At 37.2% G+C, this 12,914-nt stretch overlaps 1 protein-coding gene and 1 long non-coding RNA gene across 15 annotated transcripts in view; one reads left to right on the forward strand and one right to left on the reverse strand.

The window, feature by feature from the left end:
- The window catches only part of LOC125637226 (uncharacterized), a 157,563-nt gene that overhangs the window by 126,979 nt on the left and 17,670 nt on the right, over window positions 1–12,914 (forward strand). For both annotated transcript variants that reach the window (XR_012668466.1, XR_007356871.2), the window contains exon 2: window positions 6,734–6,834. This is a non-coding gene — a long non-coding RNA (uncharacterized LOC125637226). The remainder of the gene's footprint in view (window positions 1–6,733; window positions 6,835–12,914) is intronic.
- MEF2C (myocyte enhancer factor 2C) overlaps window positions 1–12,914 on the reverse strand; it is a 142,630-nt gene that overhangs the window by 68,584 nt on the left and 61,132 nt on the right. For all 13 annotated transcript variants that reach the window (XM_048851438.2, XM_048851437.2, XM_048851442.2 and 10 more), the window contains one exon: window positions 2,461–2,664. In XM_048851438.2, coding sequence (XP_048707395.1) covers window positions 2,461–2,664 — 204 coding nt within the window. The remainder of the gene's footprint in view (window positions 1–2,460; window positions 2,665–12,914) is intronic.

The raw sequence follows: 12,914 nt of genomic DNA on the forward strand, positions 1-12,914 counted from the left end.
ACTAAACAGACATTACTATGCATCATGTGAAGAGAAATTGGGATTCTAAATTAATTACAGAGAATGTCACACAGGCATACCATGCATGTATTTCAAAAACAATGTTACTTTAAAAGATTTTCTTCTCTAGTTTTGTAGAAAGCTGCAAGCAGAGCTATGCTCTGTACTTTTGCTGAAGTACAGTTATTGAACAATCATTAAGATGAAAATGAACAAATTTAATAATACCATCCAATCCTTAGGCTGCTTTTGATTGCCTAGGAAGAACAAAATTAAAAGCTTTATGAAGTCTAGATGTCACACAGCCAAATGCAGCGGACTCTCCACAAGGAAATACTCATAATGCAGTAAATTTTTAAATGATCAATTTAAATATTTAAAATGTGGCAGTTTTGTATTCTGCATCTTACCATACAGTATATAGAAACTACACTGAGTGCAAAACCATCTGTCTGCTCTTTTGTGGGTTTTTTGCCCCGTTGAACTGGTACAGTAAAGTTAATGATCAAGTAAAGACATACTTGCACAAATTTTTTTGGTAATATAACAAATCTTTTTCAACACTAACATAATGCTTAACTATTTCTTCCGACCTGGTAACAATACTGTCACTGGAGAGGCCTAAGCACTTCTCAATGCTAGAAACCACATCATTCAAACTGCCCACTGATTAAACTACTATCACAGCTAATCCATATGGGAAGAAACGTAATGAAAGGCACTTTATCTGGCTTCTCTTTATTACTAACATCATTCCGTTTAAATAATGATAATTATCAGGGGATAGCCACCGGACTCCTTGTTGTTTTAGTGATAATTATATTTACCCATTTTTCGGCTAAATTTTCTAAGGGTTGAAAACAATATGGTTATCCACAGAAGTTTGTGTCCCCCACAAAATTACACATTCGAATGCAACCTGGATAACACATGAGTAAATCAGATAATTTTTTGGGGCAAAAAGTAAAATAAAATAAAAAGGGTTTTGCAGGTGTGCATATCATTCCCTTTGAAAATCTACTCCTTAAAGTTACAGCAACATAAACATAGCTTAAGTTTCACATTTACATTGAAGTTTCTTGGAAACCAAAGGACTTGATGATCAAAGGACCTACACACTCATTGTGAAGCACAGCAAATGACCCAGATAAATCCCGACCTATTGGCCTGATCACCCGTTTCCATAGGAAAACCTGAAAGAGGGAGCTTAGAGGGAAAATATCACAACAAGGTTTTTCTCCCTAAGAATGTGCTCTTTTTGTTCTGTCAGGAGAGGAAGGAGGATAATTTGGGGGTCAGGGTTTGTCCCTTGCAGAACGGCACATAGGACTGGCCACCAGTGCCAGGGCTGAATCCCTAGAGATCAGTGGGAGACTTTGCCCATCGGTGTGGAGGCTCCAAGGGGGGCTTGGAGAGGTGGGGGGAATGATGTACATCCCACACCCTTCGTGGTCCCACCTCACATGGATTCCAGCACCCATGGTGCACCCTTGGCGAGAACTCACTCCCTTTCCTAATGGGGGCAAGGAGATGTGCAGGTGGATCTGGGAGGTAGCTAAACAGTAGAGCCCTGTACATCAACATGAAACTATATTGCAAAAAGGGTTATATTCTTAGTTACAATATTTATTAATATAGTTTCATGTGACTGTATTGTGAACCTCTAGCAGTAAGTTCAATACAATCTATAGGCTCATGAACTATTTCTTCATCGAAAGTATCTAAAATGTACAAATTAAATTTAATCTCTTCTATTGCAGTGCTCAAAATTCTTGACTGGTGTACATCAAGGGTAAAATTTTCAGAAGCCTCTAAGTTTCATTTGCAAAAGCACCTAAGTGATTTAAGAGTTTAAGGGTAACATTTTCTAAAGCACCTCAGTGACTTTGGTGCCTAGTCACTGAAGAGCTTTTGAAAATGTTTCCTTTAGGCTCCTAAGTCACTTTGGCACTTTTGGAAATTTTACTTAATGTTTTATTATATTAACAAAATCCATAAAAGTCACATTTACTTTGGTTTGAGTCTTAAACTATGTTTAACTTGCTATGATAGTAATGGAATTAATGAATGCTGAAAATGAATGTTTTAAGTTTGAATTAATATTCTTGAGCAGTTAAAATACAGATTGCTACATCTAACAGTCTACATTAAATAATTCTACTATGATAATGTTATAAAGTGTCAATAACGTTCTGATAAATGTTGTTTCCATGCTCTAATTTTACATATTTGGTAAAAGCATTCTAAGCAAAGTTGGATTTTTCCAATGTTCAACTATTTTTGTGTGACAGAGAAAGTGCAAACATTTGTCATATAACTTTTAAGTCAATTTTCCTTGAATTCTTTTAAATTACAGTGTTCTTAAAAATAAACTACACAGCTTCAGAAATCATTCAGCAAGATCAGATGTCTTAGATGAGCATTGACAAAAAATAGTCCTCACAGGACATATATTCTTACCTCAACAATATCTGAATTCGTTCGACTCTCATGTGGCTCATTGTACTCTGTATATTTCAGCAACACTTTGTCCATATCAGTGCTGGCATACTGAAACAGTTTGTTGGTGCTGTTGAAGATGATTAGAGCAATCTCACAGTCACATAGAACACTCAACTCATAAGCCTTCTTCATTAACCCAAATTTCCTCTTTGTAAATGTCACCTGGAAAAAGGAAAATAAGTCTGTCAAAAATCCCCAAGTCTCTTTTCTAGAGTCCTGTTTCTTTTATGAAATTATAACTTACAATTCTATAGTCTTTGAGCTTCAATAAGTTCAGCTGGAAAGCAAATAAATCAAAACACTGTTCCAACACAGAACACAAATATCGAAGTGCTAAGTAACTGAAGGAAATGCATACAATCCTCAATGCACAATTCAAGCTACAGAAAGTAAAAAAATGGGGCATTTCCATTAGTTGAACTGTGAATTTTTCCTGTCTCATTAACCAGTTTAAACGATTGGCTCTGGATTCTTCCCAAAATATTTTAATTCAGTACATTTAATCTTTTGCCCACACATAAGCTAGTAAGTTTATTCTGCATAGTAGATGTCTTTGCCACTCACCCCCACAACATTTTAAACATTACACCTCAGTTCTAGAAAACTTTTAACAAAAGATTCAGCCTATTCTTATTCAACAGGTCTTAGTTCCAGTTGAATTCCACCCCACAATTTATCTATCAGTAAGAAAAAAGTTATATCTCATTTAATTAGTCAAAAAAGATGATTTGATGTAGAGATGCACAGATCTATAACAGTTTTGAAAAATTACCAGATATATTAAAAAATCCTTTTTGTTTCACTTTCAAATTCTCAAGTGTCAGTACAATGAAGAATATAAATCGGGAGTGAAGAACAAGTTATATAAGTACTGACTAGCCAGCAATATATATGCATTACTGAGGTGAGTTCTTATCCATACATACCTGTTGACACATTTTATTTAATCTCAAAGGAGATACTTAGAAATATGAGTTAGCATTTTTAGTACAATGAAAGGATTCCAGTCACATTATCTTGGTAAATTAGGGATGCACATATATGGCTTGTGTGAGGGCAAGTCAGCAACTGCTATGAAACTTTGCAAACTATGCAAAATCTAAGCAGTATGAAGACCTGCAATTAAATACTGAATTTCTTTCATGATTGATTTGCAAAGTTCCAATAAAACATACACATCTTAGTATATGAGTTTCTTACCATGAGAAATCTAATCTGATAGTAAGAACTGACTTGTTTCTGTTTTTTCCTGTATTCCATTTGCACTAAACACATACATAGATATTTTATTTTTAATATCTATTTTCCTCTACAGTAATTTTCTGTGATGGATTTTGAAAGTGAATAAACGTACGGTACTAAAATAATTATCAGTCAAATCAAATATGCAGTGAGGGTATTTGACACAACTTGAGGGAAGCACTAATCAGGTAGTGTAGACTTGCTTAATCTGACACTCAGTGCTACCAATTCCTTAATACCATCAGTAAAAGTACCTATGCACATGGTTCATCACTTAGGCAAAAAAGATTCCATTCTGCATGGTTCAGAAGGCTGTTGTTTTATCTTGTTACACTCCTAATGCAAGCTAATGATAACTGCAACCCCACTCTACCTTGGAATCCCAGCTGGTCATGCCATGGAAAACGTGACATTTAAGTATTTCTAATCCCTACCAGCTAGTCTATCTCAAAGAGATGTGGCTGTATGCCAATGCTCTGTACATTTATTCTCCAGGATGTATCATGAATGATGTCACTTTTATTGCCGTCTCGATCATTGTAACACCTTTATAAAATCTATTAACAACAGACAGATTAGTATTAAATCTGATTTTTCAAGCATTTAAAAAAAACAGTTTGCACAGCATTAGATTTGAATCTATATTTTTGTCACGGCTGATATTAAGACATATCTAAATGGGTAAGGTCCAGCTGGCTTTTGCTGTTTGGCATGATTGATGAAATACACAGTCAAAAACTCATCTTACCATTGAAAAACTGATCAGTCTTTCAAATGCCTTTTAAACACTTTATCTGCTTGCAGAAAATTGTGATGCAATGTTACACACAGTAATATGAACATCTATATAATTTTTTAGAAAAGGCTAACCAAGCTATGGATCACATGCGGAGGGGAGAATGTACTAACCCGACACATTTTTCTGCATCTAAAACTATTTTCAATCAGACTAGTTGACCACAGTACTATAGGTGGAGTGCATCTATACAATATGGTTTCTGTTGCACAGAAACCTCAGAATTTAGCATGTTACAGCTCCTCACCATCAAAGTATACTTCAGCACAGAAATATCTTTAAAGCCACTGTTTGTGTTTACTGTTAGGTGCTCCTGAACATTTTGGGTAACCACACAGATGTGCTGCATAGCACATACTTATTTCATAACACTTATCACAAAAAAGATACCACTTATAGTGCCTTTTCACGAACACTGAAAATAAAAAGGACAACAGATAAGCTAGAGGGTTTATTAACTTTTCTTTAAAATGTAATCTTAATTGCTCTGAATTTAATTCACTATTATCTCCATGTTCTTTTTAACAGTCTTCAAATGTATTACATAATGCTTTTTTGCCATTGTTCTTAGACATAAAAACAATTGTATCTATTACTGTTTCTAAAGTGATCTAGAATATTACTCTTCTTTTTAAAATATGCCAGTCATTGACTGATTGCAATTCAGAGCTTTTGCACTTATACCTAATAATGTATTGTAATAATGTAATTTCTCATACTTTTACAATAGTTTGTAATAGGGATGAGCCTATTTATTTACTAAACTTGCAGTAGGGTCAAGACCTTCAGGAGAGATTAAGAATACTTTTAAAGGTACATTCTCCTTTCATATAATTTCCTTTATATAGCCACATCAAGAAGAGGAATATACTCATTTATCCTCTGAAGTATTTAAGTGAGTAATATGAACAAACAACAAATATATTTAACTTTGTATTTTATGTCCAGTATGTTGTTAGCTATATTCACCTAAATCAAAATTAGCTAATAAATATTGACTAAGATGATAGATACCATATTTTAGCACTGCAGTGATTTCACTGAGTGTTAAAGATTGCAATAATGTATTAAAAATATGTTGTCTCTTTATGTCTAGGTGCAAGCCAACTGAAACCTATAGCTGGAAGTCTGTAATTCTGTACTTAAGAAATAATTTTTACTTGTGCGAAGTTAAGAACAACATGAAGTAAATACAGACATTTCTTAAACACAGTTGCATACACACAAACTACAGAGTAGCTTAATGATTCAAAAATTGTAGCTGGTCGTATTGAGGAGAAGGGATTTACTGTAACATTTCACAATCCAAATATGATCACTTTACTAGGGCTAAAAAAATCTCGAAAAGGAATAATCCTGATAACTGATCAGGAACTCAGATACTACAGACACTGAAAGCCATATAAGCAGCTAGATAATCTGTCAGACTACAGGAAAAATTTCTCAGGAAGGAAGACTTTTATAATGTAAAATCTATATTCTATTTCACAGCCAGAAAAATATAACTATGTGTTGCCAATTTACTGATGTATTTAAAAATAAATCTGATCTATTTGCATACACACAAAATATTACATGGATTTTGATGACATCTGATTAATATTAAATGTATTTTTCAGTAGCACAGATTGAATAATTTCATATTCTTACCCCTGCTGACTGTACCAAGGACTAGTTAATTAATTAATTCACAATTGAGCCTGATGTCCAAATCAGATTTGGGACATGCTTTATCCCTTCTGCTTTCTGGATCAGTGGATGTCTAGTACTGTCCTCAAGTTTCCATATTTTTCTTTGTATACAGGAGGTTTTATTGACTGGGCAATTTGTGAAGTCCTAGCCTCTTGGACTAGTCTATGATGATAGTGAGATAATTGGGGAATTAAGTGTTGAGAAATATAAAATGGCTGCCTAGAATCAGGAGGTTGGCTTTTACCTGTGTTTAAAACCCTGAAGCCTCTCACACACAAAATACATAAGCCATACAATAGAAAAGCAATTGTCAGTATTTTTAAGTTTTCAAAAGTACAGTATAAGTACTGGGTAACTAGTGTGGCCAAGCAGTGTTTCAAAGACAACATTTCCAGTGGAGTGTGCAGGGAATGGAGTATGTACTTGTGCAGCAAGCTGAAAATTAATCAAGTTGCATGTGTTCTACATAAGCTCTGAATACAGCTTGCTTTATTCATTTAGAGCCTGCTATTCAGAGCTGATGAGCCCATGAATGTTCACCGAACACAATCGTGATGCCCAGCACCTCAGATGATCAGGCCCTGAAAGTCTGCAGTACTTGGGTAAGTAAAGCAAGGAAGTTTAAATGCAAAGATGATTGTCCAGGCTTTGAGCAAACCACACGCTTGTTTTAAATATTACAAAAACAAAAGAAAGAGTGAAAAAGCCAGTTCTTAGCTTCCCTCTCATAAATCAAGGCTAGGTCTTTGTGCATTTTGGACCAGATTCTGGCTAGAGGTTAAACTTACTATATGCACAAGAAGGAAAGCATGGACCAAAGGCGATTTGGGAGGACATTTTCCATCTTCAATTCTGGCTCTCCTCCAAACTACAGAAAGACAATTCTCCAGGCTTTCTATGGTCAAAGCTGTGAAGGGGCTTTCCGAGACATGGTTTTGGGATCAGAGACTGTGATATTTGTGAATGGGGCTGTAGCCACCCAGAATGCAGGTGTACATTCACAGTACTCCATAGCTGCAATATGCTCTCACTAGGAAGGTAATTTGGCATGGTGCCAGAATTTGGCATTTTATTTGTAGGGAGTAATGTTTATTTAAATTAAATACATTAGGAGATAGGTTAGTTGGTTTTCTATATAGGTCCTTTCACATACTGGAATGAATAATACAATGGGTACGTATGCTTTTTCCACTCAAGACACTATACTAACAGACTGTGATAACAGAAAGAAACAGCAATCGACTGGAAATTGTTTTTATTTATCTAAAATTATACCAAAATTGTTGTGCAGCTTGTAGATGTGACTGGAACAGTGTAAGAGCAGGAGTCACTGCTGAGAGGTTGAAGCTTTTATTCTGCTGATTTAGTCTGTGACCTGTCTCTGCTGCACGGATGCTACATTTTTTTCCCCTTTGGACTCTTCCACTCTTGACTTTTAAATCTGAGATAATCTGAGAGACTAATTTTGAGTGACTGTCCTGTAATAGCGGTGCCATCACTGGTACTCAGTATCTGTCACTGGGGACCACAGAGTCTACGGCTTGCTTTTTCTGTTTTCCAAACAGCAGCCAGTGCTCTGCCCTGCCCTCCAGCAGCAAACCAATCCTTGGACAGTATGTCAGGTCTTCCCTCACCTCTTCCTGTCCTGACATAAGGCTGTGCAGGTGCTGGCACTGAAAGGAGGAGAAGAGCGGGGAGTCTGAACCCCCACCCCCACACATTTCCTGACATTATGTATATGTTAATGTGAGGGCCTGGGGAAACTGGAGGTGGCTCATGCATCCAATATTTGATGTATACCTTGTACCTGGCTATTGGGGAGTGTTGTGCTGGTTGTCCCTCCTCATTCAGAGTGGGGTCAGCTGATATGGGGTATCTGGCAAACAGGATGCATCAAATGAAGTACGCTCATCATCATAAAATCAAGATGGCCATGTATGAGCCATATGACTTTTGACTAAAGTGCCAGGAGCAGACACTTATCTCTACTTATCTTATAGCCAAACCCCGAAAGCTCTTCAAAAGCTGCAACCCCCTTTCTATTCCCACCCCTGACTCTCCCGTCTATTTTATTCTGCTTAGCTCAGTTTGTCATTTTAAAAGGCTCTCCTGCAACAAACTTTATGACTATGTTCAGCGGTGGTGGCAGTGGGAAGTAGCACCAGTGCAGGATTCCCTCTAGACAAACCCTCCTTTATGCAACAACGACTAGGCATGCCATATTAAATGAAAGGCCCTTTAAAGAGCAGTAAGGGACTCTTCAGCAGCCTGCTCTATGTTCTTGTAACCCTCCAGCATAACTTATAGGGATGACACAGCAGTGAGTTATGCTGCAAAAAGAACTATTGTGCTTGACAGCCTCAAGCATACTGAGCCATGACTTGCTGAACAGCATTACTAAAGAGGAGCTTTAAGTAGAATGACCTAAAATTATGACTGTAATATATTAAATGGCCCTATCTTATAAAACAGGGTTCTTTCAGCATCTCATGATTAAGCTTTACAAAAACGAAGGTGCTGTACTTTTTCATTACACTTTATGGTTAGCGTATCAGCACACAAATAATGGAGCAGAAAATTAAACAAAACTGTGAGATTATTCACTTTTTCACAAGTCCTAAATTTAAGTACATAATCGCTGATCTCTGTTATGACATTTGTCTTTATGAATAAAGAGAGAGGGATAACTCAGAGATATGTTAATTAATGGATGGTATAGCAACTCACAAATTATTAGGGTAGGCAACATTCAGAGTCTTTTATTCCCATATATTCTAAACAGTTCTAATTCTCCAAAACATAACCTATATCATATTCAGACTTGAAGAATGATTGGATATTATTTTTTTTCTCTGTTGAATGATATGCATAATGATGGTTAATCTCAGTTATACCATTCCTCTTCACTCATTAGGACAGATTGAATTAACTCACTTATATCTAGATGTATAGACATAGGCATCTTATTTGTAAGAAAATATATCCTTTCCATCCATACACATACTCTAGATAATATAAAGTACAATAAAACTGACTTTTTATCTATACCACATTCACTAGGTCTGGCAGGTACAAATAAATGTTTTGGATAAAAAACATGTTTACTAGCTGAACAAAACTAAAATGTTCATAAGGTAAAGGTCAAAGAATATTTCATTCCCTGCTGAGCAAATGGTCAGGAAGCACATTTGTCTGCATTTCCTGTCATAACAGGAAGAGTGTAACTTCTTCCTCTCCACAATGGCTTCAGTTCTGCTTCCCACCTCCAGCTCTTTCTCCCTCAGGGCCTTCCAAATCAATCCTTACAAGACAGAAAGGCAGTGGCCATATCTGCTCTAGTTTTCAACACAGCTATGTTTAATGATACCATAATTACTATTGGACTATCCTTACTTAGGCTGCTCATTCATACTTCACATTAAAAGTAATTTGGCCTAAATATTTACCTGAAGCTAATTAATTTTAAATTATACTCTGGCATATATTGGAAATACAAACATACCTAATCTTAAATATAATACAGCCATGAAATTCATTATTAGGTTAGCATCGCTTTTAAAACATTTTCTCTACCATGTATGGAATCTCAATTAGATTAGTACAATATGAAATGATTTTAGATTAAAATGGAATCAGGCCCAATTGGGCCATTAAAATTTGGGAACTTGGTCACTAAAATGTAGTGTACATCTTCTGTTAGTTAAAGAGAGAGAAATGTTGAGGTAGCCTCTCTGATAAAACTAGATATTGTGCTTAACAGGGACAATCTATTCCAGTGCCATTACGGATGATGTAAATTACTACTTAATGTGAGTAAGGGTGGCAAATCAGGCTTGTACAAATTAAAGGCTACATCATAGTTTTAAGGTACATCTCATTGAAAAGAGTGGTGTAGAGCTGCACAATTAAATGTTATCGAGATATTCCCTTCATAAAGCGCTGTAATTGGTGGGCAACCCACCAACCTCCTAAAATCTCAAAACTAGACTAAAGCCAAGCTAACTTGTGAGAGCAGACTGAATTTTTTTTTTTGGTAGAGGTGGTGTGGGGAAAATCTCACAAAATGTCCTCCTAAATTTGAGCTGATCTGTGCACTACATCATCAGGCTCCCTTTTCTGCTTCTACAGATGACGTTCTGATTGAGGTGACGATCTTGTAGTCTGTTCTTTTCAACAGAGCTAATGCAGATAAAAATAGATGCTCCTAAGTCTGAAACTAGTTTTGAAACTAGCCGCATGAGGTATTGGAGTCAGTAGAAGAAATCTAGGTCTTCCTGCAAACGGACATTTCCCTCCAGGATATTCTTCCCTGCCCTATAACCTCACTTTGCTTATCTGATTTTATTTGTTCTCTGTTCAGTTGATAACTGTAGCAAGTCTTGTTTTACCTAATTTCACACATGTGCTGGGAGCAAAGAATTATCAAATCGTACATATGCAAAAGTTGCTCTGCACGTGTTTTCCAAGTGCCTCTAATATTGTTTTCAAACCAGCTACAGAGCCATACTACTTAGAGTGTCTATTATCTGAGTACGTATTTCCTACAGTATTTGACAGTCCTCTACATACCCCCCCTCCCCAGCTCATAACAAAACTGAAGATGTTTCAAGCAAAACGTGCAGAGTTATTAGCTAAGCAGAGCACACTTAAAATTAGGAATGTGGATAAGAGTATGCTTCACAACTAGGAAAATAAAGAAATGTAAAACATCAGAAAGAAGACTGCAGGCATGAAAATCATCACACCACATTTAAGGCCAAATCCTTTTTGTCCCAGTCACACAAGTTGTCACAGTGAAGTCCAGCAGAGTTAGACTCTTAATAATAAGAAAAAATGATGGAGACAGACAGCAAGGTCTTGGAAGCTGTTCAAAATCTGACACCAGAGTATTTTTGAATCAATGTGCACTCTGATTAGGTATCGCAAAATGTCCTATTATAACAGTAGTATAACATAATTATGGTACGAAAGCCATCCCTTTAAGCCTGGCCTGCCTTGTCTGGGTAGTGTAAAGGGAATTTCTGGAGCTCTCCCCCCCCCCCCCAAAAATCACCTTTCTCTATGGGACACCAGTGCAACTGGAAATGGCCCTCGCTAGGACTGGTTGAAATGTTTCAAATTTCAAAATTTGAAAAATAAATGAGGGGAAATTTAAACAAAATTTTTGGAAAATACCTCTTGCCTCCCATATTACACTCAACTGTAGAGCTGACTGAGTTTTTTTAACTTTGAAATAAACAAACATTAAAACTGAAAAAATGTCTATGTTTTTGCAAATTCCTCCTCCCCCCACTTTTCTAGCCCTCATCTTGACAACCCTCAACAAGCTGATTTGCTGGCTAGTCTCTGTTGGAACTTATGGTCCAAGGTCAGAGGACAAGGCTGATATTGCTGGCTACCACCTCAATTGATGGTGCCACAGAATCTGAGCATGCAGATAACCCTTATTGGCCTCCCAGTTGCTAGGATTGCTATAGCTGCAAGTCCACAGCAGAGTTCCAACCACCTGCCATTAACATGAGGCTGCGAGGTATTTTTATTCTTCCTCTCTGTGGTCTAAAGTGCAGTGAAAAGGCTTATGAGAAATGGCCTGGGCCAAATGCAATGGGTTCTCTAACTGGGATGGATGGATCTGGGGCCATCCAGGAAAGGAGAAGACTTGTTGTACTCTCCTTCTCTCACCGTGCACCAATGTGAGGGCCAACCAGAACCTGGCCCCCTGCCAGCATCCATCAAACAAAATTCCATGAATGCTTCCCCATGATTACAGGACTTGAGCTGGCCTTCATTGAAGTCAATGGCAAAACTCCCATTGACTGCAATAGTTCAAGATCAGGCCTCTGTGTAATTTGTATTCATTTTTCTTGAACTATTCAAAGATTTCATTGTTTCAAGAAAAGCACAGATCATATACCCATGTTACACTTCTCTCCGCCTTTGCAGCTGGAAACACATGTCTGTTAACAGCACTCCTGAGCATTTCTCATTCCCTCAATATTTATCTAGAATCTGTTATCAAACATTTAATGACGAAAGGTGCTGATCACACTGGCTGCTTATAACATGATTCTTTTGCACCCGTTTTAATTTGAGGGTTTATTTTTCCATTTAATGTCAGATTAGCAACCAAGTACCCAAGTATATCCATTGAGATAACTCTTTTTAGAAAGAGATACTCTTTTACTGCTAGAAGACACCACTATTTTTGCCTCTTGCAAGCTGCTCATACAAGCGCTCTTCACAGCACAAGAGACTTCTACTACAGCGAGTAGTAATCTGTTAAACAAACAATTGCCATCTCTATCACAACGGGGTAAATCCACAGCTCAATGTTCCACCTGATTAATCAGGCATGGTAAATGTGTGGGGGACAGTGGAGAGGAATCACTTTCTCCAGGCCATGGACCAACTGCAGTGTCCTTCTGCTGAAGGTATTCCATCCCCACTGTGGGGAGAGGATTGGAAGATCTGTATATCACTGGGTCTTCTGGCCTTGATACATGCCTCACACCTTCCCATGCATTATGTGCTGCCCTGCAGAGAATTCAGGCACAGCATGATCTGCACATGGGATGAACACTCCACATGCAGCACACTCCCCCACCCTCTGCATCCAACCCTCCTTGCTCAGAAGAACTACACTGAAAATTTCAATACGAATGACTGTATGACAGGTTCAGAT

This window comes from Caretta caretta, chromosome 5 (assembly GCF_965140235.1).
Source record: "Caretta caretta isolate rCarCar2 chromosome 5, rCarCar1.hap1, whole genome shotgun sequence".
Lineage (NCBI taxonomy): Eukaryota > Metazoa > Chordata > Testudines > Cheloniidae > Caretta > Caretta caretta.